The sequence below is a fragment of the Gallinula chloropus genome (genome assembly GCF_964237585.1).
Source record: "Gallinula chloropus genome assembly, chromosome: 26".
NCBI classification, from domain to species: Eukaryota; Metazoa; Chordata; class Aves; order Gruiformes; family Rallidae; genus Gallinula; species Gallinula chloropus.
Genome location: NC_140111.1, coordinates 630,313 through 655,027, shown reverse-complemented (window position 1 = coordinate 655,027; position 24,715 = coordinate 630,313). Strand labels below are relative to the sequence as shown.

Sequence of the window (24,715 nt, the reverse complement as noted above, 5' to 3'; positions counted from 1 at the left end):
CCAGAGGTCCAGCCAGGGATGTGCTGCCAGAGCTGGAAACCAGCACGGGACTTTGTAATCCATGGGAGAGGCAGCCACTACAGATCAGTGCTTGAGCTGTCCTGGGGAGTAGTAATTGGCCTTATCCAAACATTCCTAAAGAAATCCTAGCCTGCAGCAATTAAGAACCTGCCTGTTGTGGTCACACATGTTGAAACACAGATCCCTGGATCTTCTGAAGGGAGGCAGCGCCTGGATTTCCATTGATAAATAACTCCTTGCAGTTATTTTTACCAGCAATTCCATTTCTCTCTCCTATCTCCAGCCCTGCATTGCTATTTTGAGGGGTGTGATGATAGAAGGACCAGATGGCTTCTCCAGCAGGGGGTCTGGTTTGGTCTGACTGTGGGTTCCTCTCCCCAGACAAATGAAGCGAGCTCCGAGTCGATAGCGTCCTCCCCGAAAAGGGACACCATGAGCACCTTCCTGCCAGACAGCAGCTGCTACGAGTTGCTCACTATCATAGGTAAGTGGGATGGAGGTTCCACGCCTGCTTTGCAGAGAGAATAAGCTTCTGCAGATCTCTTGGCTTTTTCTTGAGCGACTGCCTGTCCTCCCTAGCTCAGAAGCGCCGTGTGAAGAAGTGAGGTGTCGGTGGCAAAGGCGTGTGGTGGGTTAATGATCCACAGTCAAGTACAAAGGCAGCAGAAGCAGCCTGAAACCTCTCCCTGTCCTTGGTGTGGGGCTGTGGCTTAGTCATTCTATTTCTACCTCAGTTCTGAACTTGAAAGATGGGATCATGTTAGTGGCAGGGAGGATTTCTCTCCGTGGGATACGTGCCAAGGGAGGTGCTGCCCGATGGAACCATCACTCTTTTCCAGAGGGACAGAAGTAGTTTCAGTAAATGACTGTAACGATTATTTAAGGGTCAGGGACTGGAGGGGCTCTCCAGAAGTGTTACTGAGGCTTTAATGCCTTTTCCTTCAGGCAGAGGCTTTGAAGACTTGATGGTTGTGAACCTGGCCAGGTATAAACCCACAGGGGAGTACGTCACAGTCAGAAGAGTGAACCTGGAGGCCTGCACCAACGAGATGGTCACGTTCCTGCAGGTAACATGAACCCACAGTGCCAGTCTGGGAGCAAAAAGCAGTGCTTATCAACACTGGAGTCATATTTCTGCCTCTGAAACTGAATCACAGTATCTTTTGTTTCATTTTAGGGTGAGCTTCATGTTTCCAAGCTCTTCAGCCACCCCAACATCGTGCCATACAAGGCAACGTTCGTAGCTGACAACGAGCTGTGGGTAGTGACGTCTTTCATGGCCTATGGTAGGTGGAGAGGGAGTACTTTCATCTGACCATCAGTCTGTGGAATGAGATTTAAGAGGTGAAGTATCCTGGGGGTTTTTCCTGGTCCATTAAGAGGTGGTTTGTTTCTTTTTAGGTTCTGCAAAGGATTTGATCTGTACCCATTTTATGGATGGGATGAGTGAACTGGCTATTGCATATATCCTCCAAGGAGTATTGAAAGCACTTGACTACATCCACCACATGGGCTATGTACACAGGTATTGAACAAAAACCAAGCAGCCCTGATCCATTTTCCTTCTGCTGGAAGGTCTCAGTGACACCTCATGGTTAGAGCTGGGTGGGTGGCTGCAGGAGCTGCAGGACATGTCAGGCTTTGCATTGCTCTGCTGTTGGCACAGGCCACTTCAGTGCTTGTGGGAAATTGTATCGTTGGTCCTTCTAAACGGTGTGTAAGTGGCACTGTGGGACAAACTGCTCCTGAAGAGCACTGAGTGTGTAAAATCACAGCCACAGCTCATGCTGCCAGGCTGGCGTGTTAGGGGACAGTTCAGGTTGAGAGACTCCTAATTGAGACTGGAGGGGCTGGGGGGGATTCACTCTGTTCTTGCTGAAGCTCCTGGGTCTGAACCTTTAGTCCTGCCTTTCACCTTGGGCATCTGCTCAGTGGGTGAACAGAGCCCTGTGAATGTCTTCAGAAGCACAGCAAAGCCACTCTGCTGTTAGGAGGTGGATCAAGTCCAGTAACAGGCTTCTGTCCTTTCATTAGCTGCTCACTAGGGATGAATTTCTCTTTAGTATTACAAGTCTCTTAATCTCTCTCTAAATCACTGTCTCCACCCCTTTGATTATTTTTCTTTTCCTCTGCCACATCCCTCTGCAAGAGTGAACTTCAGATGTGGAAAGCTGTAGGTTATTAGTGGGTACCTGTTCTATTGTGGACACTGCAAAGAACCTTAGCTTACCTGTGCCGCCTTCAAGCCTGTGTGCTGTGCTTCCACTGAGTCTTCCTGGGGAAGCTGGAAGGAACATCACCCCTCTGAAGCCACAGAACTGAGTATTCTTCCTTTCTTTCAGGAGTGTTAAAGCCAGCCACATCCTGATCTCAGTGGATGGGAAGGTGTACCTCTCTGGCCTGCGGAGTAACCTGAGCATGATCAACCACGGGCAGCGACTCAAAGTTGTCCATGACTTTCCCAAGTACAGCATCAAAGTCCTGCCTTGGCTTAGCCCTGAAGTCCTGCAGCAGGTGTGTTTACCAAACAAAAACCCAGCCTCTGGCTTGTAGTGATACGTGGTGCTGGTGTGACTTTGAGTGCTCAGAGGGCGGGGGGAAGCCACGGGGTTCCTGTTCCTCACTGGGGGCTCTTTCCTCACTTTCTGTCCTTTTTACCTTAAAATGAGTGACCCCTGGCAAAGGACAACCTGTATTCCTGTCAGAAGGGGCAGCTGCTGAGAGCCCTGTGTTAGGACATTACCTTTTCCTTCCCTCCAGAGGAAGGTGTGTGAATGCAAGGAACAGGGAGAGGCTAGAGCAGACCTACAGGGCAGGCGCAGGGCACTGGCTGGAGTTTGAGCTGATTGATTTGGCTGAAGAGCTTTCTTCTAGGTACCCCCCAGATTCTCCCACTAGCAAAGCATTCTATTTGGGGCCAGTTACCCTAAAGTAGATGCCATCCCCACTAACTAGCTGATCTCAGTTAAGTAAGTGTTACCCATAACTGTGTTTCAACAAAGAAAGGAGCAGCCCCCACGCAGGCAGGGTTGTTCTGGTGGTAGTATTTCTGCTCTAATCCTCTGGGTCTGCTGTTCTGCCCATCACAGGAGTTGCCCACACCATCACATCTTAAGTCCACAGGGACGATTATTTCTGTTTAATTACTATTTTCCCCTCCATGTAGAATCTCCAGGGTTACGATGCAAAATCTGACATCTACAGCGTGGGGATAACAGCCTGTGAGCTGGCCAACGGGCACGTGCCGTTCAAAGACATGCCTTCCACCCAGGTGAGGTCAGAACCTGTTCCTTTCCCATCCTTCACCCTGGCACGTGGAACTGTTTTGCTGCACTGGGATGTGGAGGTGGGAGGGTGACCTGCACGGGACGTCGTGTCTGGCCTTACCCTGGGTGACGTTGCTAATGCCCCTTCTCTTCCAGATGCTCTTGGAAAAGCTGAATGGAACTGTTCCCTGCCTGCTGGACACCACCACAATTCCAGCTGATGAGCTGACCATGAAGACCTCCCGCTCAAGTGCTAACTATGGGATGGGTGAGAGCATGGCTGTCAGCAACGTGAGAGCGGCCAATGGAGAGCCCACCCTGCACCCCTACCTAAGGACCTTCTCCACTTACTTCCATAACTTCGTGGAGCAGTGCCTGCAGAGGAACCCCGACTTCAGGTGGAAGCTGGAGTGTGTCCAGAGAAGGGAACAGGCTGGGGAAGGGGCTGGGGGGCAAATCCTCTGAGGAACAGCTGAGGGAGCTGGGGGTGTTGAGCCTGGAGAAGAGGAGGCTGAGGGGAGACCTTCTCCCTACCTCCCCTGCCCTGCCAGGAGGGTGCAGAGAGGTGGGCGATGGTCTCTGCAGCCAGGGGACAGGAGATGGGACAAGGGGCAATGGGCTCAAGCTGCCTCAGGGCAGGGTCAGAGCAGATGGGAGGGAAAAGTTCTTCCCTGGCAGAGTTGTGGGGCTGTGGCACAGGCTGCCCAGGGAGGGGCTGAGTCCCAGGGATCTGGGGCAGCACAGGACAGGGACGGTTGGACTCAGTGGACTTATAGGGCTTTTCCCACCTTGTGATTCTGTGCAAGCTGCTCTCAGAGCTGTGCTGTCCAGGGCAGATTAAACTCCAGCAGAGGTTACTCAAGTTTTCTTTCCAAAAGCGTAGTGGAGTGAGGATGCACTCTGTACACTGAGCAGTCCAAGTATGTAAAACAAGAGCCTGAGGAATTACTGTGCAGCCTCTTTGGGGCAGAGTGGTGCTACATGTCAGGAAAATCACAACAGCTTGAATTTCTGGTCCCTGTGGGACTGTGGTGACCCAGCTTCCATCACTCTGAACATTCAGCCAGCAGGGAGTAACAAAGGGAAATGGTCAAGAGCTTTCCTCTCTAGTGAGTGTAAGGTTGGCTTTAGCCACGATGAACTTTCTCCAGCTCACAGACTTTCCCTTGACCAGACGTTGGGGTGTAGGTAGCTTGTGCAGAAGGTTGAACTGTGTGTGTAGGACACTGTGTGTGCACAATTAAACGGTGTAGCGCTGGTTACAACAGGGAGATGCCCTGTAGCTCATATATGAGAGAGGCAAGAAGGACCCTGCTCTCGTTTTTCATCTGCTACTTGTCTGCTGCCTTCAAACAGTGACGTGTTCTCTTGTGTGCTTACTCTGTTCTGCTCCCTTCTGCAGGCCGAGCGCAGGCACCCTGCTCAACCATCCCTTTTTCAAGCAGGTAAGGAACTCGTTTTACTGCTGATGAAGAGCAGTGGCTTCTCTGGAGTTGTCTTGCTGTGTCACTGAACCCCAGGGTGGGAATTGCTGGATGTTCTGTGATCTGAAAGGATTTAGTTTGGTGACTAATTCCAGTGCAGCTGGGTGGTCCTTTCTCCTTGGAGGGGGGACAGCCCGTTCTCCAGGCATCTCTTCCCTGTCTAAGCAGAGGGTGTAAATCCTGCATGCCAGAGTAGCTTTTTATCCCACAGAGCCTTAAACTGGTTCTTAATGAGCCCAAACAGCAGTGACCCTTGCCCTGCTCCCAGCTGTGCAGCAGGCTGCTGAGCTCTGGGCCTGCTGGGAAGAGGCAGAGGATCTCCTGCCCCTGAAGCGGTTCTCTGGCTTGCTCAGAGCGGCAGGGCTGGCTGTTGCTTTGCTGGGGGGAGCATGGGAACTGTAGCACTGAATACTGTGCTCTTCCTGCCTGTGACCACGTGCTGCTGCTGCTCCACACCCCGGGGAAGCGTTGCAGCAGCTGAGCTCTCTCCCCTGTGCAGATCAAGCGCCGTGCTTCCGAAGCCCTCCCGGAGCTGCTGCGCCCCGTCACCCCCATCACCAACTTCGAAGGAACGCGGCCCCAGGATCCCAGTGGCATTTTTGGGCTGGTGTCAAACCTGGAGCAGCTGGATGTGGATGACTGGGAGTTCTAGAAGAACAGGGACTATACCTGGTTCTGGAGGAGCTTTCTGGACGTTGTAATTTATTGGTCCTATTCATAAAAGATGATGAATGTTACACAGAAGAGTTTACAGGTCCTTGGGAAGGAGCTTCAACTGCCCGTTTACTTAGGAAGCAGCCTGGAAACAAGTGGACAGACCTGAGCTGGAGGATCAACCCCAGGGAACGATGGAGTATTCCAGGTGGTGCAGTCCCCAGAGCCCCAGTTCTCTGCAGCTCAGCACTGGTAGATCACTCAGACGGGTTGAATAAGTCTTTAGTTATGGTCTTCATGGGTTTCTAACAATCACTGGCGTCCTCATATCACAGTTGAAGGCTGCGTGTCCCTCTTTGGTTTTCTCTTCTAAGGGTGCCTTAGAGCTAAGGGGAGGCAGGCAGCTCTTCGTTTTGGGCATTCTCTTAGAGCAGATCTGATTACTGCTGCTGCCTTGTCCCAGGGCAGGTTTTGTGGATGGGAGGAAACCAGGGGATTATGTTCTTAAATTCAGTCACTGGTTTGTGCTGGGAAACAGGAGCTCAGAGAGCTCTGGCTCACCGAAGCCCTCAGCTTCTTCTCCCTGGCAGCACAGCCAGCTGAGCCTCCCGTTAGCTGGGCTGGGTTTGCAGTGTCAGCGTCGCACCAGCGTGTTCTCAGTGACATATCAGAGGACAAGAACACTGCCCTTCATGCTCCATCCTCCTGCTCACGACTTCTCCCTGAACATCATGTGCAGAATTGCTCCTAACTGTTCCACGGCCGCTCTGCCTCCCCTGCCTGGCAGGGAGAAGCTCGTGGCTCCCCTTGGCCGGTGGCGGGGAGGCTGCCCCGCTGCTGGGGCAGCTCTCCCCAGGTCCCTGCCCTTTGGGGTTTTGTCTTTAAGGCTTTTTAGTTTGACCTTTCCAAGGACCGTGGGTGCTGGATGTCTTTCTACTCTTCAGTGAAGCACTGAGAAACCAGTCCTGGAGGTGGGGTTGATGGGAGGGGTGGTGCTGGCAGCAGGTCCGCGTTGTGTTTATAAACTGTACTTGAACCCAGATAAAGTTTGTTACTCTAGTTTTTTGCCAAAACAAATAAAATATTTCTGAAGTTTTTTTTTCTAAGGCTGCTGTTCCTGGAAGATGATGGGAGTGGAGCACGAGCGATGACAGGGCTGGCTCTGCACACTTACTCTCACTTCCTTAGAGGAGTAACCACTTGTTCATTGCAACTGCCTCAATCAAGAAGCTGCCACCAACTCTCTTGCTCTGAGAGTTTCTGTAGAGTACACACTCTCCAGAGCCGGGGGGGGGGGGGGGGGGGGGTGTTAAGGATAAACACAACAGGATGTGGCTTGATTAGGGTAATGAGATCTTAATTTCCTGGCTTGTGAAGTGTGCTGCTTGTGAAAATCCTCATCCCTCTCCCACATGCCTGGCCCGGGACTTGCTGGCACTCAGAGCAAGAAGAGCTTCCCCCCCACAAGAGCTTTATTCAGCCAGATACAAAACAGGATGCTCTGCTATTGTGGACCCTCGCCGTGGTCTGAATGGTGCTGCTGCTCTTCCTCCTCTTCCTCTGCTTTGTGTTTTTCCAGTTTTGCCATGAGCTCTGGGGACACAAGTCGGCAAGAGGAGACTGAGCACCCAGCTCTCACAAACACCATCTCCACAAGAACCAGGGCAGCTGGTTCCCAAGCACTTGTCCCCACAAAGGCTCAGCCAGGAGCACCCCCTCTCCCCCTGGGGCAGCCCCCCCCCTCGCCCCCTGGGGCAGCCCCCCCCTCTCTCCCCCTGGGGCAGCCCCCCCCCCCCCCTCCCCCCCTGGGGCAGCCCCCACCTTTGGCTGGGTTGAAGACACCGTTGGTTTGCTTGTCGCAGACGTAGCAGCGCTGGGACCGGCGGTAGTGCTGGAGGGCACAACTCTCACAGAAGTAGTGCCGGCACCTGGACAGACACAGGCGCCAGACACCTCAGCCTGGCTGTGCCCGGGGCTGCGGCGGCACCGGCTGCCCAGCGAGACAGCCCGCAGCACGGGCGAGGGCTGGCAGCCTGAGGCACCCCTGCTGAGCCCCCACCCCACACTCTTGGCTTCCCCAGGCTCCTCTGCTCACACACTGCAGCATGCAAAACCCCGGGGTTAAGGGGAAAGGATGTAAATCAGGCACCAGCTGTGGAAAGCTAAATGTTTGGCCAACAAAGCCCAGACCCTTTCCCGGAAGATGCTCCAGGTGCAGGCACAGGACTCCCTGGGCAGCAGAGCCTTTCCCACCCACCAGAAAGCCGCAGCAGCCAAGCAGCAGGTTCTATCCCCCCCAGGACAGTGTTTTTACACAGCATGAGCACTGGCCTCGATCAGCAGAGGACACTTGGCTCCTCACACCAACACAACCACTTACTTGGTGACCACGGGGTTCTTGAAGGACCCTCTGCAGATGAAGCATTTGAAAGGCATGTCCTCCTCATCGCTGCTCACCTCATAGTTTTCCTCATCTGAGGAGAGAGAGTTAACCAGGCTGGAGCAAGAGCAGGGACAGGCAGTCCTGCCCATGCGTGGGGCACGAAATACTAACTCTGGGGAGAGTGCAGCAGGTGGGATCAACTCTCTGCTGGAAACAATAGAGCTCTGGCATCTGGGTGCTGCTGCTGTCAGGAACATGGGGGCCTGAGATATAATTAGCTCTAATGAGCCAGCATGCTTGTTGCTCATCTCACCAGAGCAAATTCCTTTCTCCCTCGCCCACTCACTGCTATAAAGAGACTCCCCCACCCCCCCCCCGTTTTTAGGGTTTCTTCCAAACTCTTTGGCCTCACCTGAACAGAGAACACCCTCCTCCCCCAACGGCACAGTGGTTCATGAGCAGCCCTCCTGAGCCTTAGGCTGCAGCTACAGACACTGGGAGGGAGAAATAACGCTGCGCTGGGGGGAGGAGATGTCCTCAAGTACGTATGCCTGGACCAGAAACAGCACTGCTGCCCTTTAGAGAGAGCCAAAGGAAGTGATTCTCCCTGGAGGTGGCAGTGGTTGTCTATCTGAAGGGGCAAATTTGCTCAGGACTGTCAGTGGTTACTGGCCCTACAGTTACCCTGCAGCAGGGAGTTCCACAGCTTTGGAATGAAGAGGCCTTTTGTCTGTGCAGTCTGAGCAGCCAAGTGCCCGTTCCACTCTTAGTTCCAGTACTGGGAGCCACGTTCCCCTCTGGGCACGACAAGGCCGGGCCTGGCAGCCTCAGCCCCAGGAGCTGGGGGAGGGCAGGGGAGCCGTACCGTTGACTCCGTACCGGCCTTCGTCCAGCTCCCGCTCGATCTGCCAGCCGTGTTTGTAGTCTGAGCGGTCGTGGAGGAACTTGCAGCTGTCTGAGAGCAGGAGGAAAGAGGGGTTAAGAGCTGGGCTGCGTGGGGGACACCCCAGGCAGGGGCTCCCTCGGCTCTGCCCAGCAGAAGGTGAAGCCTGACCGCTTCCCCAGCTGCCTGTGCCTGGAGCAGGGGCAGGATCCCTCCCTCGGGGCTGACGGGCCGCAGGGATCCTGCTCTGTGTGACACAGTGACAGGCCCAGCACTGACACACCTGGGAATGGGGATAAGGCACAGGAATCCCACCCCTCAGCCACGCCTGAGGGAACGTGGGTCACTGCAACCTCCCAGGGTCCCTCCCAGGACTCAGAACCAGCGATCAGAGGCCAGCAGGTGTGAGAAGGGCTGAGGCAAGTGACAAGGACACTACAAACAGCCCTGCAGCAGCCCCCCCAGCAGCCCCTGTGCAGCCCAGCGCCGCCGCAGCAGCTCCTGGCCGGGCCCGCGCGCCGCGGCAGCCGCTCGCCTCCGAAGCCGCAGAAGCCGGTCTCCTTGTAGTCCTTGCAGATGTCGGGCTGGTAGTCCCAGCGCACCGTGGCCCGCAGGTGCTCCGGGGCGCGGATGGGGCCCTTCCTGCCGGGGAGGAAGGCGGCTCAGGGCGGCTGCGGCGGGGACGGGCCCTGGCAGCCGGCTCAGAGCCGGCCCCCCGGCCCCCTCCGGGGGTGGTCCCGGGCCCCAGGCTCCCCCGGCCCACCTGACCATGCCCGAGGAGGCGTTGCCCATCGATGTGTCCTTGGGCTTCACGTACTTCTGGTAATTGTTAATGCCGCGGTAAATTTTATCATCTTCCTTCCCCCTCAGCTCCTGGGAGAGGAAAAACAAGGGGTTGTGGCTCAGGAAAGCCTCACAGTCGCCTTCCATCACCCAGGTCTCCCTCCCCAGACCTGCCTGCCTTAACACCAAGATGCTGTCAAAGCCAGAAAGTTCCTCTAGTTGTAGGAGTTACACTTTGACTCCTCACAGTTCCAGGGAGGAAGAGCCTCAAAGCCTTCTTGGTATGCAGGAGGGGATGAGTAGAGCACGTGTAACTCCTGCCACAGAGCGTGAGTTCTTACAGAGCATCCTCACCTCCTGGATTCTCTGGCTGCGCTCGAAGATGGCCTGAGCATCCTTCTCCTTCTCTGTGTCCAGCTCGTACACCGCGGTGGCTCCCATGTCCTCCGGGCCGACGGGTTTCTGAAAAGAACCACTTGTGACAACACTGGAGAGAAAACCTGCAGCAGACACAGAGCTCCTGGCGACCTGCAGGGTCGGTCACACAGCAAGTACTGGATGCAGCCACCACAACCTTCCCTCAGCACCTGCCAGGGGCCAGACCCAGCCCGGTGCTCGCAGGGGCCGCAGTGCCAATTACCCATCGCTCCCAAACTTCAGCCTGCAGAGTCAGGAAGCACTTGGCCTGACTTTACTCCTCCCTGCTCAGGCTCAGCTCAGCCAGAAGCTGAGCTCTGGTCTCCCATGTCCTGATGGCTCCCCCTGAATTCCTTGGGAAGGAAAATAGTTGAAAACCGAAAACATGAACCCAAGAGTTGGGTGAACCTGATCCAAGCACTCCCTCTCCTGAAAGTGTTGTGGAACATTAAGCAAGTCTGGTAGCACCCTGGGGTTTTACATCCCAACTCCAAGAAGGAAAAGTCAACTTTGAAAGGCCCCCTGAAGACACAGGGTCTATCAGGAGAGAAAAAACTAGCAAAGGTGCTCATCTCTTAAGAGGAAAAGGACAGGGACACGAGTCTACGGATGAAAAAAGGAACAGCTGATCCCACACTCACAGAGGAAAAGCCTCTCCATCACGTGTGGGACCCACCAGTCCCCCCAGCCCCACAGCCCGACCCCGGCCCAGTCCTTACCGCCGACCTGGTGGATCTGTAGGTGACCCCGATCTCCTTGGACGGGTCCTCGTCCTCGCTGCTGCTCAGCGCACAGGCCGCCCTCTCCTTCGTGCACCGCCGGGTCTGGGGAGCGACAGGGCAGAGGAGCGGCTCCAGCACCGCCCGGCGGGACGCTGCGGACGCGCCGGGCCGGAGCCGCCGCCGCCGGGGCTGCCTTACCCGCTGGATCATGGGGTTGGGGGTCTCCCGCCGCCGCTCCTTCCGCACCACCGCGCTGGCCTCCTCCCCGCTGCTGTCTGAGGAAGGAAGCCCGAGGGTGAGCGGGGCGCGGGGGCGCTGCCGGCGGCGCCCCGCGCCCGGGAGGCCTCGGGAGGCCGCTGGAAGCGCCGAGGGCGGCGCCGGGCCCGGCCCCGAGCGCGGCCCCGGAGGCCCCGCCGGCCCTCACCGCGCTCCTGGTCGCTGCCGGGCCGCTTCCGCCGGCCCCGGCCCGCCGCCAGGCCCCGCTTCTTGAAGACGAAGCCGCACACCGGGCCCTGCTCCGCCATCTTGCGCCGCCCACTGCCGCCGGGCCGGCCAGAGCGACAGCTGGGGGGCGGGCGGGAAGCCCCGCGCGGCGCAGCGCCCCCTGCGGGAGAGGAGGACCGCACGCGCCGAGCGGAGGGGCGGGGCACCGGGGAGAGCGGCGGCCCCGGGGAAGGGCGCCCCCTGCCGGCGGGGGCTGCCGAAGCCCCTCGGGGTCCCCCCCGCGTCCCGGGACGGGCCCGTCCGCCGCCCCGGCCCCGCCCCGAGCCCGGCCCCGGCCCCGGCCCCGCTCTCCTCCCGCGCCCGGCCGGCTGCCGGGGCCTCCCGCGTCGCCATAGCAACGGCAGCAGGATCCGAGCGCGCAGCACCGGCCCGCGGCTGCCCGGGCCCTGCTCGGCACCGGCTCGTCCTGCCCCGGGACCAGTTCCCAGTCCGTTCGCGATGCCGGCGGCGGGACAGCGGGGGGAGCCGCGGCACCGCTGGCTCCTCGTCCAGGGGTTCCCTGACCCTGTTCCTCCTGCCGGGAGACAGGGACAAGCTCCGCAGGCAAAGCTCCCCTGCCTCTGCCCTGCGCCCTTCCTCGCGGCACCTCCCTGGGCAGCCCGAACGCGGGTGTTGGTTCCTTCATCGCCATCGCCATCGCCAAAGCCCTTCCCGCCGCCCCGCTGCGCATCTTGGGGTGCGACTCGCTGCTGGCTCGGGGTCCCTTCCACCCCTGTGGTCCCGCGATGCTTTGCCCTCCCCCCCCCCCCCCCCCCCCCCCATGCCCAGGTGTGGGAGGCGAGGGCGGAGCTCCGGGGGCTGCGGGGACCCTCTGCCCGTCCCGCTGGCTCAGGGACACCCCGGCTTCCCTCGCCGGCCGCAAACCTCCGATCTCAAAACATCCAGGTTTTAACTGTCGATATTTAACCTCTTTATTCCTCGCGTTCTGCCCTGTTCTGGGGAAATCCCAGCCCTCCGCACATCAGCCGCCCGGGCGGTGGGCGCGGGGGCAGCTGCAGGCAGCGACTTTCCTGACCCCTTCCCAGCACCGCTGCCACCCGCCGCCCAGCACCTCTCTGCGGGGTAACACACGGGGGTCTGAGTCCATCACGGGTCAGTTCGGCCCCTCTGGGGGGCACCGGGATCCCGTCCCTGCCGCTGCCCAGGGTCCTTAGCTCGCCGCGGCAGGGCGGGGGGACGGGATCCCCTGGGATGCTCGCAGGCTGCCTCCTGCTCTTAGCTCTGCTTCCGAGGAATAGTTATCGATACGGTGATAAGTGCTTTAAATAGATATTTATCTATATTTGTCTATATATTTACCTCTGTGTGGCACTAACCCACCTGCGGGTTACCGAGTGTTTCGGTGCCACATGGAGAGAGCCCCGGGCCGAGTCCGGAGTCCCGGGCGAGACCCGTCCGCGCACGCACAGCTCGGCAGGGCGCGGGGCGACAGCTAATTACAGCTGGGGGTTAATTGCCTGCTCGCTGCCCGCGGGGAGGAACGGGGGGGGCAAAGTTCTTGGGGTGGGTGGTGTTGGCTGCGGGTGTCCGGGGGGCTGCTGGGGAGCAGCAGCTGGGAGGAGAGGGGCTGGGGAAGGTTTGGGTTAGGGGTTGGCTTCACACAAAGGAGCTGAAAGACGGTGCAACGCCAGAGCCAATCACCGCGCCGGCCCGGCGATAAAAGGGCTGTGGGAGCGCGCAGGAAACGGTTCCTGCTCCCCCAGTCCCGGCCTCTGCAGCGGGGAGAAAGGGGAGCGAGGACACCCCTCCGGGAGGGACGGACCCGCGGCCGGACAGACCCCCCCCCCCTCCCGGCGTGAAGCCCCCGGCTCGGCGCGGCGTGAGCAGCCCGGGCATATGGTGAGGCCAACAACGGGGCTGCGGGCGGCTCGGCGGGAGACAAGGATGGTCCCCGGGACGTGGGGGGTGAAGGGGGGTCACCCAGCCCGGAGATCGCTGCCGACTGATCGCCCTGGCGGGAAGAGCTGCGGGAGAAGGCGAGACCGAGCGGTGGGGTGGGGGAGAGGGAAGCGCTGGCGGAGAAAGGGATGGAGGAGGGAGGGATGCAAAGACACGGAGAGCCCCAGGGAGCAGCAGCGCCAGCCAGGAGCCGCCTAGAAGAACGGGGGGGCTCACGGCCCCCTGCACGGTGTCCCCGGCAGGAGGTCCCGCCCTGATGCGCCGGGAACTTTCCTGCTCTGGGAGGAGGCTCGGGCGCGGTGGCCGCGGTGGGAAGCAGATTCGGCGGGGGGGGGGGGCTGGGAACACAAGGGGGTCTGTTCCCGGCCCTGGGTGGCCTTGCTGGGGTCAGGCGGGGGCAAGGAGATGCCGCCTGAGCCGCAGGAGCCTGGTAGGAGCAACGCTGCTGGGGGGGGGATGGGGGGGCGAGCACCCCGTGCCCTGTGTGAGCTTGGCGGGGGGGCGGTGAGGGGCTTGCACCCAGGATATCGTGGGGACGAGAGCCAGTGGAGGCCGGTGCTGGCCGGATCCACCACAGCGGGCACCTCGGGTGCAGCGTTTCGGGGCTCACGCTCCCCGCCTGGGCTGCAATCCCCCCTTTGTTGTGCGCTGCGGAAGATGCCGGGCTGGGGGCAGTGGAGGGGGGGAGTTGGGCAGATCCATTTTATTCAGCTGATCAGAAAGAGCAGAGATGGAAGAAAACCTGTTAGATCCTGAGTCCCCCTCGTTAACGCCGGCTGGTTCCTGGCAGCGTGTCCCTGCCGCCTCGCCCGGGACAGGCCGCTCGTCGCTCCCGGGCTGTGGTGGGATTTGGTAAGGACACGAATAATCCACAACCCCCAGCAGCCAGCCCCCTCCCCGGCCTCACAAAGGAGAGCGGCAATGTTTCCATCCCAGGGAGGGGAACCGGAACAGGAAAACAAATCATGGAATCCTTTGCCCAACCATCCCCCCAAAATTAGCAGCAGGGCTGGGATCCAGCCCGGGGCTCCCCAGGCCCAGTCTGGTGCTGGAGCTACTGTGTTCTGAGCCAGTCTGATCTGCCCAATCCCCTCGGATCAGGCAGATGGGATAAGATACCACAGAGGTCGTGGTTTTGATGGATTTTCTGCTGATTTTTGCCCCCGCTGTGAGCATGGGTGTCGGCAGAACCCGCTCCCTCGGCAGTCTGGGTCGTGCCTGGGAAGCCGGGCTTTGTCCCCGGCGGCAGGCGTCGTGTGAGGGCTCTCGCAGGGAAGACATCTGGTGCCCCAGCTGAGCTGTTGTGTGTCTAAGGCCAGGAGCAGCACATCTGCAGCGTTATTAACGTAGATTACAAGATAATTGCGGGGCAACCCAGGGAGCCCCCGGCCTGAAACGGCTGCAGCACCGGGTCCCTTGCAATGGGAGCCCCACGAGGAGGCGAGTCCCAGCTGAGAGGTGAGGCTCTCTCACAACCAGGCTCTTCTTGGGCTTTGAGAAGTGACTGGATACATCTTTCTGTGTTTCACACAGCCCAAAGCTGGGTCCCTGACCTTTTCCAGTCAACAAAAGTCCCACAAGACTTCTCACCAGGGAAGGGAGTTCCTCTTCTGGTTTCCTTCAGCCAGTCGGGTCTGTGGGCCCGATGAAGCCGTCTGGCCCGACGTGGTGTTTTGCTTTTCCTTTTCGCACACCCACAGCTGTCACAGGGTCCCTGCCCAGGGTCAGGCAGCTCCTGGTTCCCCCAAAGGTGTTTGCCTTTGGCTTTCCATTGTTACCTGCCACCAGCAGGTGCTGCAGAGCTCACCTAGCTGTTAGCTGGGATGGAGGACGCTGAATCTGGGTGATGGGATTACTGCAATCAATATTAAGTGCTCTTTGGACATATTTCTCACCCCTCTGGTGTGCCCCAACCCTCCCCATACGGCCAGCTCAGGGGTTCTCAGGTACAAGGAGCCTCAGCAAGCCCCGATGAGCCCCTCCTGGACTTGCTTTTCTCAGTGCACTCCTTGCTCCACAGAAAACCCGTGGCCTTGCAGGGCGCCAGGCTCTCCACTGGGCTGTAGGGCATCTTGGACCATCCTAAAGGGAGGATGCAGATGAAGGCTGACAATGGCCAGGGCAGCTCAAAAAGAACGGCTGATGGAGAGGTTTGTGGATGTGATTTTGGTGGCAGCTCTCACAGAGGTGATGTGGAGGCCAGGACCATGGTTGTGGTGTGTTTTGGGGCGCAGGACTCACTCCTGCTCTTGCTGTGTCTGCAGACAGTGAAACAGCAGAAGGTCGTGGGAGGGGATCTCTGGGATGGGCTGATGCAGACCCGGAATGCTGGTCCCAAGCCAGTTTTTTGTGGGTGCTCTTCCACGACAGGAGATTGGCCAACATAAGGTTCATGGGTTGTGTTTGGGGAAAGAGGGAATTGCTGCTAATTACAGGTCCATTAGTTGGAGTACAATAAAAGGTGAGTTTCTAGAGTAGCTTTGGAAGAGTAATGGAAGACGTGGTGCTGGGAAGCAGGATGAAGTGCAGAGTGGCTTTAACACAGGTGACGTCAAGTTGGCTCAGTACCTTCTAGGACACAATAAACTTCTGCAACGACTGGGCCTGATGAATCTGCACTTGAGGGAAGCACTCGACCCAGTGCCCCAAGGAAAGGATTATTTTCAGCAGAGACAGGGAAGAGGAGCGGGAAGAGACAGCAAAATGGAAGGAGGAGACTTGAATCCTTCCACAAGGAGAGATCTGGGGACTGAACTTGTTAATGGTGCCTTTAGAAGTCAGGAGATCAGCCCACAGGGAGGAAACCCCACGTCAGCAAAGAGGAAGGGGAGATGGGGACCTCGAAATGGCCAGGGCTGAGTTGGGCCAGAGCTGCCCCCGAGGCTGCTGTAGCCTGGAAGGAGCTCAGCAAGCGCAGGGCGCTGAAGAAGAACCAGCATCTAGGACCTCCTGGCAGAGGTGATGGGGAGAGAGAGAGAGCACATCAGGCCAGATGTTTTCAGGGGAGGCAGAGAACTATTTGCACCAGGGTGCATGTACCAGCCCTGAGAGATCCGTTGGTGTGGTGCACCCAGCAGCTTGCCCACTCGCAGGGGACCAGTGAGGTGTAGCAGCAGAGGACCCACCTTGTGAGAGCAGATTAACAGGAACTGGCTTCTCCTGCTAAAAACCCCGAGTGCTAAGGAATGTGATTGCTCTTTATGAATCCCTCTGAGAGGCAAGTATTGTGGTGGGGGAAGACCCAGGACCCGAACGTCAGTGTAACATCAGTGTGAAGGGTGTAGGAAACCAGGTGGTTCCCAGGTGGAACATGGTTTATGGAAGAGACTATGGAAATCCTGACAATGGGGAGGGAAGGAGCAGGAGCTGCTGTTTGCCCACTGAGCTTGTTGCACCAGGTTTATATCACTCTTAGCCAGTGCCATGCTGCTAAGTTTCCCATTCTTCCTCCTGGTGAAGTGGTTTCACCTGATGTCCACCCTGACCTGTGAGTTTTGCTCTGTCACCTGGCACTGCTGAGAAGGATTTGTCTCTGCCTGGAGAAGAGGCTCTTCTCATCCTCCAGGGAGGCTTTCCGTGGTATGTGTCTGCTCTATCCTCACAAGACAGGAGATCCCAGGTTGCTGAGCTGCCCTTCAGACCGTGATTTTTGATGGATGCCATTACCCATGGCCACGGTGCCAGGAACAGTGTCCATCTCTGGAAAATGGATGAATCCCAGCAGCATCCTGCCCCTGCTGCCTGTGTGGAGAGGCAGAGCCTGGGGACCAGCCTGGTCCAGGGCCGTGCACCTCTGCAGGGGAGGGGAGCTGAGGCGGGGATGAAGGTGGCAGAGCAGAGCCGGTGGGCAGGGGCTTCCCTCGGGCTCCCTCCTCACTCGTGCGGGTCCCCCATTGTTGCCCTGACAAAGGCAGCCCTGTTCCTCCCCACAACTGTTCCTTGTCAGCATCCCTCAGCGTTTCGGCTGCAGATTTCCTGCCCACTGGCAGCCTGTCAAGAGGCAGCCCGGGCACAGGACGTGGATGGAAAATGGATTAGTGGGGCAGGCTGGAGGAAGGTCTGTGCCATGGGGTGGGTGCAAGGACAGGTCTGTGTGGTGAGGCTGCTCTCCAGGAACCTGGTGAACAGGGTGGTGGTGCCCACAGAACTGGCCTGGCTGCTCCTCTACCCTGCGTCAAGCCAGCAGTGACCTGTCCTGGGTTCTCAAATACTGGTGAGGTCAACTGGTTGGCTTGAAGCCACACAAGGAGCCAAGATCTGGAGCTGGGTTATGGTCTTCCATGGCTATAGCTGGAGTTGTGACTATTTGGCTCGCTCCAGTGTCCCCCCAAACTGCATCCCCCTGTCTTGAGAAGCTCAGGCAGCCTTGGGAACTCTGTGGGGCACAGACCCTGTGCCTGGCTCTGGTGCTGGCTCTGCACCACACTTTGTTCCATGGGGTGGGTTGGCTGTGAGGTCCCGAGGCTGTAGAGACAGGGTGGGCAGCGAGGTGGTGATGCCCAGGCTCGGGCTCTTCCAGCTCCTCTTCACCTCCTCCCCACACAGCCAGGCCAAAACCCCGTGGGCTGAGCTGCCCCTGGAGCTGGAGGGTCAGCGGCTGCCCTGACTGTGGAGGCTGCACTAATCCTGCACACGATGTCGGGGACATCAGTCCCCACAGCAATCAGCTCAGCCCAAGATTTCCTGGGGCAGAGGCTTGACAGCCTCTCCGAGGTGTTGAGCCCCTGCCCGTGCCTGGCTGTGCTGCCAGGGGCACTCCACCGTCTCCCAGGGATGGAGGATGAGGGGGCCCGGATCCCCCACTTCGCCTCTGGGAAAGCCTCTTGCGATGGTCCCGTGATCCCAGCAGCAAACACACACTTCACAGGGCTGCTAATGGGAACCAGATGGCAGAGAGGGGCCTCTCGCCCCACGCTGCTTTCCTGCCCGGAAACCCCTCGGCTTTCGGAGAGGCCACGAAGCCAGCGCCGCGCTGGGGCCCGCTGGGAGCGGGACCAGCAGCGAGCACAGGGGAAGGGGGGAGGCTCCCTGCACGGTGCTTTGCAGGCAGGTCGCTGCCAGAGGTATCAGGGAACTTCCTTGAGGCACCACCCCAGATGCTCCCCTCTCCCAGCATCCGCCCCCAGGGTCAGGCAGGAAAGGCTGCTAGGGAAAAGCTCTGTGACCGAGCAGCTTCTGGGGTGAAAATCATCCTCCTCACCCCAAACCCCCCCCATTCAGCACTGGCAGAGCTGCAGCACCTCTCCAGCTGCTCTCACACGGCAGCAAACACACGTCCCCCATCAAAGCCAGACAAGCTCCAAGGTCCTGAGCTGAACACCAGCGTGCTGAGGTCTCCAGAAAAGCCCCTGAGCCAGACTGGCAGCTGCCAGTCAGGACCTGGGCAGGCAGAGCTGGCAGCTCTGGTACCACATCTCTGGAGCACACCAAGATCCAGCTCCCTCCCTGCCGTGCTGTGGCCACCAGCACTGCGGTCAGAACCTGAGGAGTCCTGCTCTTCCTGGGCTGCACAGGTGGCTCAGAGCCTTTGGGAACAGAGGTTTGGAGAAGTCCCAGCCAGGCTCCACAGGGGACACTTGGACGGGGCTTTCTTGCTTTGTCACACCTGCCTTGGTGTTCCTCAGAAACCAGCGAGGCCTCTCTGTGCTGGAGCGCTGCCCTACCAGTTGTGAAAGCTTCAGAACATCAAGGTGGCGACCTGTCCTTAAGCAAAGCCCTCTGAGGGGTTCCTCTGCTCATGGAGGCTTGTGCACACTGTCTCGGGCTCAAATCCCATCCTGTGCAAACTAAACACCTCTTTGGAAGAGCAGTGACGGCAGCTGAGAACCTCCTAGAAGCCCTCCTGTGGTTTCTGGCTTGCTCTGTTCCCCTTATCGCTCCAGCACACCCTTCCCCTTTGAGATCACTCCTCTTGCCTCTCAGCCTCTGCAGGAAGGATGTTTAGCAACTTCTACTCACGCCTGTAAGGCAGCTACACCGAGGGGGCCTCTGGCTTGACACCCAGGCTGGGAGAGCGTGGGCACGGCGCTGCGAGCAGGGTACGTGCGCGGAGGGGTGGAGGCACCTCCGGAGGTTGGGGTTGGCTGGAGGACATCAAGCCATGGGGTAGGGTAAGTGGGATGGCGTCCGAGGGAACGGGGCATGGGGGCAGGTGAAGCCAAGGAACAAATATTAGGTGGAAGGAGCCAGGGAGCATGTGTGTGTGTGTGGGGAAGGGCAAGAGGGGGCTGATAGAGAGGCTGGGGAAACCGAGGGAAAGAAGGTTACTGGGGTAGGGAGGAGAGGAGCTGTGGGGGGAGGTTAATGAAGCTGGGGGTGGAAAAATGCTGGTGGCAAAGGCAGAGGAGAAAGTGAAAGGTGTGTGAAAACGGGGAGGGTTGTGCATCCATGTTAGAGGTGTGCTTGGGGTGGGGACCAGAGGGGTCACCTGGGTCCCTCGTGTTCCCCTCGCTCTGCGCTGGGCTCTGGGCACTGTACAGACCCCAGGGACGTGAGAGGGAAGATCCTGTCCCTGGGAACAGGGAGCAGAGAGGGGCTGTGGGCTCGGGCCACAGGTCCTGCCATGGGGCCTCTCCCAGTGTCTGCCCGGGCCCGGCTGAGCTGTCTGTGTGCTGCCATCAGCCCTGCTGGGCCGGCAGGAAGCAACAGCCCGACCGCAGAGCAGACGGAAACGGTTGGGGTGAAACAGCCGACGCGTCAGGCGAGCGGCCGCGGGGGCTGCGGGGGGCACAGCCTGGGGCCTGGGGCAAGGGTCTCTCTGAAAACAGCCACTGATTTGGGGCGCTCTGCTGGGCACAGCTCAAGCCTGATGTCAGCTCCTGGGCACTGAGGTGTACTGGTTTTCAGGCAGCCAAACTGTCCCCAAAGCCAGGGCAGGTCAGCAGCCGTCACCGTGAGATCGGCACTGCAGAGAGAGCCCCCGGCCCCCACCCTGTGATAACTGTAGGAATTTTGGTTGGGATGGGGATTTTAAGGAGGTCTCCTGTCCTGGGGCTTCCTCAGGGTCTACCCTGGCCTGTGGCAGCAGGAAAGTTTTTGGGGTGACAGGACAAGGACAAGAGGCTTCAGTAGGAGAGGGCAGCACCCCATGGGGGTGTGACTGGGTGTGCTGTTTACCGGCCCCCAGCACACCCCCATCGCTGCACAGCCACACAGCCATCCCCTCACCCTCCACTTCTCCCTCAGCATCCTTTGCTCAGCCCTACATCTCCCTCAGCATCGATATGCAAAGCAGGGCTCATCAAGCCTGGCCTTTTATGGGTGTTTTGATGGTAAGGTGCAAGGGGAAAATCCCGCGGAGCTGCGAGGCGGTTTCAGCTCTTACCAAGAGGGGTGACTTACAACAGCCGTTACAGTCAGGGGTTTTTTTGCTGTGCTGCATTAAAACTGGTCTGAAACCTGTTGAACTCATCCTGGGGCCACTCAGACATCACACGGAGCCCACAGCTTACAGGCTAAAGGCAGCACGGGCCCCCCAGAGAAGACAAACTCCCCATCACTCGCTCTGCTGAGCTGTCATCTGCTCCGTTCAGCGAAGCTTTTCTGGGCTAAAATTAGACTAAAATCGCACCCCTTGCTCCAGCAACACCAGTCCTTCAGTGGCTACAGTAGTGAAGCACTGGGCTCTGACTGGGAGCCTTGCTACTGCCAGCCTGGCCATCACCAGGCAGTTGCCTTCCACACGTGGGTTTGGAGCAGAAACCATCCCCTCGCCCTCTGCTCGTGTTTCCAGCCACCCCCCTCCCACCCGAGCCCATTATCGGGTGCCCGGGGCAGGGCCCAGAGGATCTACTGGACCAGAGCTCCTGAGCTCCAGCTCAGTGCCCCAGATCACCTCAAGCTTCCTAAAACTGAGCAGTATTCCAGACCTGCAGCTGCCTGGCAGTCCAGCCCCACGTGCCTGAGTCTCTTGGGTCCCTCGGGACATCCCTTGACCGAAGAGGCTGCGCTGACCCCGGGGAGGAAGCTTTGAGCACGGGGGTGTCACACCCCAGCTCCCGCAGCTCGGGGTGACGAAACCAACCCCGCTCCTGTTGACATTTCCTTTCCAGGTGTTGCAAGAGCTCTGCCTCAGAGACCTCCCCAGGGAACATTGGCCCACAACCTTCAAGCTCAGGGTTAAACAGACAGAGGAGGAGAAGGAACCATGTTCCAGGCCACGGGACCTGCCAGCCCCCCCCCAGCTCATGTACGTAGCATCCCCCGTGGGCGGTGGGAGTATTTCACTCGGGGTTGGGCTCTCGGGGAGGGAGGGAGGGTTGTGTACAGAAGCTGTATCCCAGACTCGACATTTCAGGGTGATCAAAGGCACAGTCACTGCTACTCCAACAACAAAACCTGGCTGAGGAATGTTCCAGCAGAAGGTGCTGTTTGCTGAGCACACGGTCGCGCCGGCGCCCGGGCTCTGGCCCACAGGAGCTGCTCACCCTGCGCCCGGCTGGGCTGCTCTCTGTTTGTTTGTGTTTCCATGGCTTTCTGTGATCACAACCGAGAGCATGCGAGCTGGGCTCGCAGGGATTGGAGAGGGGGAAACATAAAGGCAGGAGAACATCTCCTGCTGGGACAGGATACGGCCCTGCCCCGAGGGAGCATCTATCAGATAGAGCGAGTGATGGGAGCCAGAGTGCTGCCGAGAAGTGACGAGCAACCGCCGGTTGCCTGTAGCCTTGGGAACGGATGTGCTCCAGCTCCGAGGAGCCAGCGTTTTCACTTAGCTTGGGTCAGCTGAGCCTGGAAACATCAACCCCCAGCCCCAGGAGAGCACCTGCGGTTGTGTTACCAGTGCCGAGGGATGCCACTGGTTTTACACGGCCCGAGTCTCCCTGTTACCCCCCTCCCTGTCCCTCTGCTGATTCTGGCTGCTGCACCCCCAGCCTGGTGGGAGTGAGAGGAAAAAACTCATGTCCCTGACCTCAGTGGAGGAGAGCAGCTGGGAAACATCCGAAGAGGCCGCGCCGCGAAGTGAGAGTTTCCTGTGTGGCTCCTAAACAAACTGTTGCCAAAAATACAACAGAGAAACGATGGGGAAGGACAAAGCAGGAGGAACAGGGCTGGAGGATGAGCACCCAGACAGTGCTGGCCAAGCAGAGCTGAACCGGCAGCATGAGGAGGGACAAGGAGGCAGCAGGGTGATGGCTTGGGGGTCACACTGCCCCAGATTTGGGGGCCAGTCGCACAGAGGGTCAGCCAGGCTGTTGTAAAGCTGTCCTGGCTTTGCTAAAAGGGTGTTTAACCCTTTGATCCTGTTTGAAAGGAAAAAAAGGGGCATTTTCAGTGCAAAGGCAGCCTAAAAATAGTGGCACGTGGCTGACTGGGAGCCCGTGGGTGCCTGGGAAGGGTGCAGGATTTCAGGGCTGCGCAGTGGGGCAAGCAGGGGGAGAAGCAGAGGTGGTTTGGGAGGAAAGGAGCTGTCACAGCCACGGATGGAGAGCACACCCTGAGACCCCGCTCTGAACTCCTGGGGGCAGAGGCACGGGCACCTCAAGGTTTGGATCTGCCGGGTGGGATCTGCCTTGAGCTGGGACCGTGACCCGCTGCCCCCTGCCCCCCGCACACAGAGGGTGTCGATGGCGTTTTCCTGCGCAGCAGCGTGATGGGCTGGTAACAGGGCAGCAGAGGACCCCCCCAAAACATCTGCTGAGGGGGAACCGTGAGAGCGAGGGCCCCCCCACTTATACCCTACAGGAACCGGCAGCCAGACCCCTCTGACCCACAGTAGCACCACTGGTGGGGCCCTGGGCACCACCAGCGAGGGAAGGGTTAATTCTCCTTCTCCAGCCCTGGGAGGGGGTAAGGGACTGTTGGCCAGAAGGAGCAGAAGCAGCACCCAGGGAGCAGAGTTGTGGTCCAGGGATGCATCAGCTGGGAGGGGCCTACACTGAGCCCCCCTGCTCCTCCTTAAACACAGCCCAGCACCAGCCTTGGCAGCCCAGACTCTCATTTCAGTTTCTCTTCTCCTCCCCTTCTTAGGAGGCACAGAACAACTCAGGAGGCAGCACGGTGCAGCGCTCCAAGGTACCTGGGTTTTACCACATCCTACTGATCCACGGTGAGGGGGGATGGACCCAAAGCCCAAGGCCCAAGCACCAAACCAGCACCAAACCAGCCCAGCATCACTGGAGTGGTGCAGGGAGGGCAAGGGGAGGTGGGGCTGCTTCATGCTAAGCAGCACTTGGGCCAAGGGCAGCATGGATGTCAGGGGAGAGAGGGGAGCCAGGCACAGGTATCCCAAACCCCTTCCTCATGCTCTCTCTCCCTTTGGTCTCCTCTTGCCCAGTCCTTCAGCCTGAAGGCGCAGGTGAAGGAGATGTGCACAGCGTGCCAGAAAACTGTCTATCCCATGGAGCGGCTGGTGGCGGATAAATTCGTCTTCCACAACGCCTGCTTCTGCTGCAAGCACTGCCACACCAAGCTCAGGTGAGCGGGGCTGGGAGGCTGCCATGGAGCACGACGGGCATCACCACAGCTCTGCCCAGCCTGGGTGGGGAGGCTCCTCCAAACAGTGCACCCGGCCAGCACAGCCCCGCCTCTTGTCTTGGCTAAAGCCCCCAGTCTGCTCATCACAGAAAAAAGGGCTTATTTGCCCCCCTGGCCCCAGCTAAATCCCAGCTGGTATGGAGGAAGAGGCTTTTGCCACGCCGAGCTCAGAGCTGGGCCAGAGCTTCCTCCTAGACCACAAGTAGCGAAGGCTGAGCAGCCTTCACAGACCTTCCATGCTGCTCACCACAGCCTGAGCTGGCTGGAGCCCTTCGCCCTTTCTGCGGGTCCCCTCCTGCACGTCCCCCTGCTCCCTCCTCCCATCCGGTGCCCCCAACCCTCCCATGCTCCCCACCAGCCTGTGGCCGGGTCCCCACGCCCAGCTAACCCTGCCCTCCTTCCCCAGCCTGGGCAGCTACGCGGCGCTCCACGGGGAGTTCTACTGCAAGCCCCACTTCCAGCAGCTCTTCAAGAGCAAAGGCAACTACGACGAAGGCTTCGGGCGCAAGCAGCACAAGGAGCTGTGGGTGCACAAGGAAGTGGAGAGCGGGACCAAGACGGCGTGAGCGGGTCCAGCCTGCCCGCCCCTGGAGCCCAGCAGAGGTGGCACGCAGCGGTGCTGAGCCGGGGGCTAACTGAGCTGATGTAAAGCAGAGGGGACCCAAGAGCTCGTGGGTGGTCAGGGAGGGGCAGGCAGCCCAGCCCTCTTTCGAGATGCTTAGAGGGGGCCGGGGTAGAGCCCCCAGACCTGAAGCTCTCTCTCTGCAGGCCCCTCTCTCTGATGAGATCAGGCCAGAGCCCCCTGTCCCCATGGGAATCCCAGCCCTGTTCATACCCTTTCAGGCCTGCCACCACAGAAAAGGAAACATCTGGTGGCTTGACCCAGCCTGTCAATAAGAGCAGAGCTCCCTGCTCCTGCCACACCAATCCTGCCTTGCTGGGGGGCTCTGAATCAGGAGTGTCCTTGGTTTACATCAGCTCAGTTCAGCTGGGATTGTTCAGCCTTAAGGATGTTGCCCTGCGACTGTTTAACTGTCCTTTTTCTATTTGCCTTCGACTGGTACGTGCTACGCTGGAGCCTGGCCTGCAGCCTGCCTTGCCTGGCCTGGCCTGGCCTGGCCTGGTCCGGCCGCTCCACGCGTGACACTGCGCCCTGCGCTCTTTTATTTTTGTAATACAAGGTTTCCCAGCCTTCCCTGCCTCGTCCTGTGTTCGGGGGGCCT

The 24,715-nt window shown here is 59.0% G+C and overlaps 3 protein-coding genes across 5 annotated transcripts; 2 read left to right on the top strand and 1 right to left on the bottom strand.

Annotated features, from left to right (window-relative positions):
- The first annotated feature begins 393 nt into the window (after positions 1–393).
- STRADA (STE20 related adaptor alpha) lies at positions 394–6,531 on the top strand. The gene is made up of 9 exons (XM_084275643.1): positions 394–505; positions 967–1,088; positions 1,199–1,307; positions 1,423–1,546; positions 2,364–2,535; positions 3,188–3,292; positions 3,444–3,685; positions 4,690–4,732; positions 5,271–6,531. Exons 1-9 carry the CDS (start codon positions 454–456, stop codon positions 5,421–5,423), a joined length of 1,122 nt encoding a protein of 373 aa, XP_084131769.1. The 5' UTR covers positions 394–453; the 3' UTR covers positions 5,424–6,531.
- Positions 6,532–6,765: 234 nt separating this feature from the next.
- On the bottom strand, positions 6,766–11,147 carry LOC311201268 (E3 ubiquitin-protein ligase RNF113A-like). Its single transcript, XM_084275626.1, has 10 exons — positions 11,038–11,147; positions 10,812–10,888; positions 10,611–10,715; positions 9,829–9,936; positions 9,455–9,564; positions 9,227–9,333; positions 8,674–8,763; positions 7,806–7,899; positions 7,247–7,353; positions 6,766–7,018 (listed from the first exon to the last, which is right to left on the bottom strand). Exons 1-10 carry the CDS (start codon positions 11,135–11,137, stop codon positions 6,930–6,932), a joined length of 987 nt encoding a protein of 328 aa, XP_084131752.1. The 5' UTR covers positions 11,138–11,147; the 3' UTR covers positions 6,766–6,929.
- A 1,670-nt stretch (positions 11,148–12,817) lies between these two features.
- LIMD2 (LIM domain containing 2) lies at positions 12,818–24,684 on the top strand. Of its 3 annotated transcripts, none has more exons than XM_084275574.1 (5): positions 12,818–12,956; positions 21,068–21,204; positions 22,986–23,030; positions 23,293–23,432; positions 23,899–24,684. In XM_084275574.1, exons 2-5 carry the CDS (start codon positions 21,163–21,165, stop codon positions 24,056–24,058), a joined length of 387 nt encoding a protein of 128 aa, XP_084131700.1. In that variant the 5' UTR covers positions 12,818–12,956; positions 21,068–21,162; the 3' UTR covers positions 24,059–24,684. The 3 variants fall into 3 exon arrangements, with proteins under 3 accessions (XP_084131700.1, XP_084131702.1, XP_084131701.1); XM_084275576.1 differs by lacking the exon at positions 12,818–12,956 and adding an exon at positions 19,032–19,054; XM_084275575.1 differs by lacking the exon at positions 12,818–12,956 and adding an exon at positions 19,088–19,126.
- The last annotated feature ends 31 nt before the right edge of the window (positions 24,685–24,715 follow it).

What these genes read in the sequence shown, in the direction of transcription:
- STRADA (XM_084275643.1), top strand. Translation starts at nt 454, where the DNA reads ATGAGCACCTTCCTGCCAGACAGCAGCTGCTACGAGTTGCTCACTATC. An exon ending in GACGTCTTTCATGGCCTATG is followed by an intron (nt 1,308 to 1,422) that starts GTAGGTGGAGAG and finishes GTTTCTTTTTAG; the next exon opens with GTTCTGCAAAGGATTTGATC. An exon ending in CAGAGGAACCCCGACTTCAG is followed by an intron (nt 3,686 to 4,689) that starts GTGGAAGCTGGA and finishes TCCCTTCTGCAG; the next exon opens with GCCGAGCGCAGGCACCCTGC.
- LOC311201268 (XM_084275626.1), bottom strand. Translation starts at nt 11,137, where the DNA reads ATGGCGGAGCAGGGCCCGGTGTGCGGCTTCGTCTTCAAGAAGCGGGGC. An exon ending in GCCTCCTCGGGCATGGTCAG is followed by an intron (nt 9,334 to 9,454) that starts GTGGGCCGGGGG and finishes CCTCCCCGGCAG; the next exon opens with GAAGGGCCCCATCCGCGCCC. An exon ending in CGGCTTCTGCGGCTTCGGAG is followed by an intron (nt 8,764 to 9,226) that starts GCGAGCGGCTGC and finishes TCCTGCTCTCAG; the next exon opens with ACAGCTGCAAGTTCCTCCAC.
- LIMD2 (XM_084275574.1), top strand. Translation starts at nt 21,163, where the DNA reads ATGTTCCAGGCCACGGGACCTGCCAGCCCCCCCCCAGCTCAT. An exon ending in CCAGCCCCCCCCCAGCTCAT is followed by an intron (nt 21,205 to 22,985) that starts GTACGTAGCATC and finishes TCCCCTTCTTAG; the next exon opens with GAGGCACAGAACAACTCAGG. An exon ending in CACTGCCACACCAAGCTCAG is followed by an intron (nt 23,433 to 23,898) that starts GTGAGCGGGGCT and finishes CTCCTTCCCCAG; the next exon opens with CCTGGGCAGCTACGCGGCGC.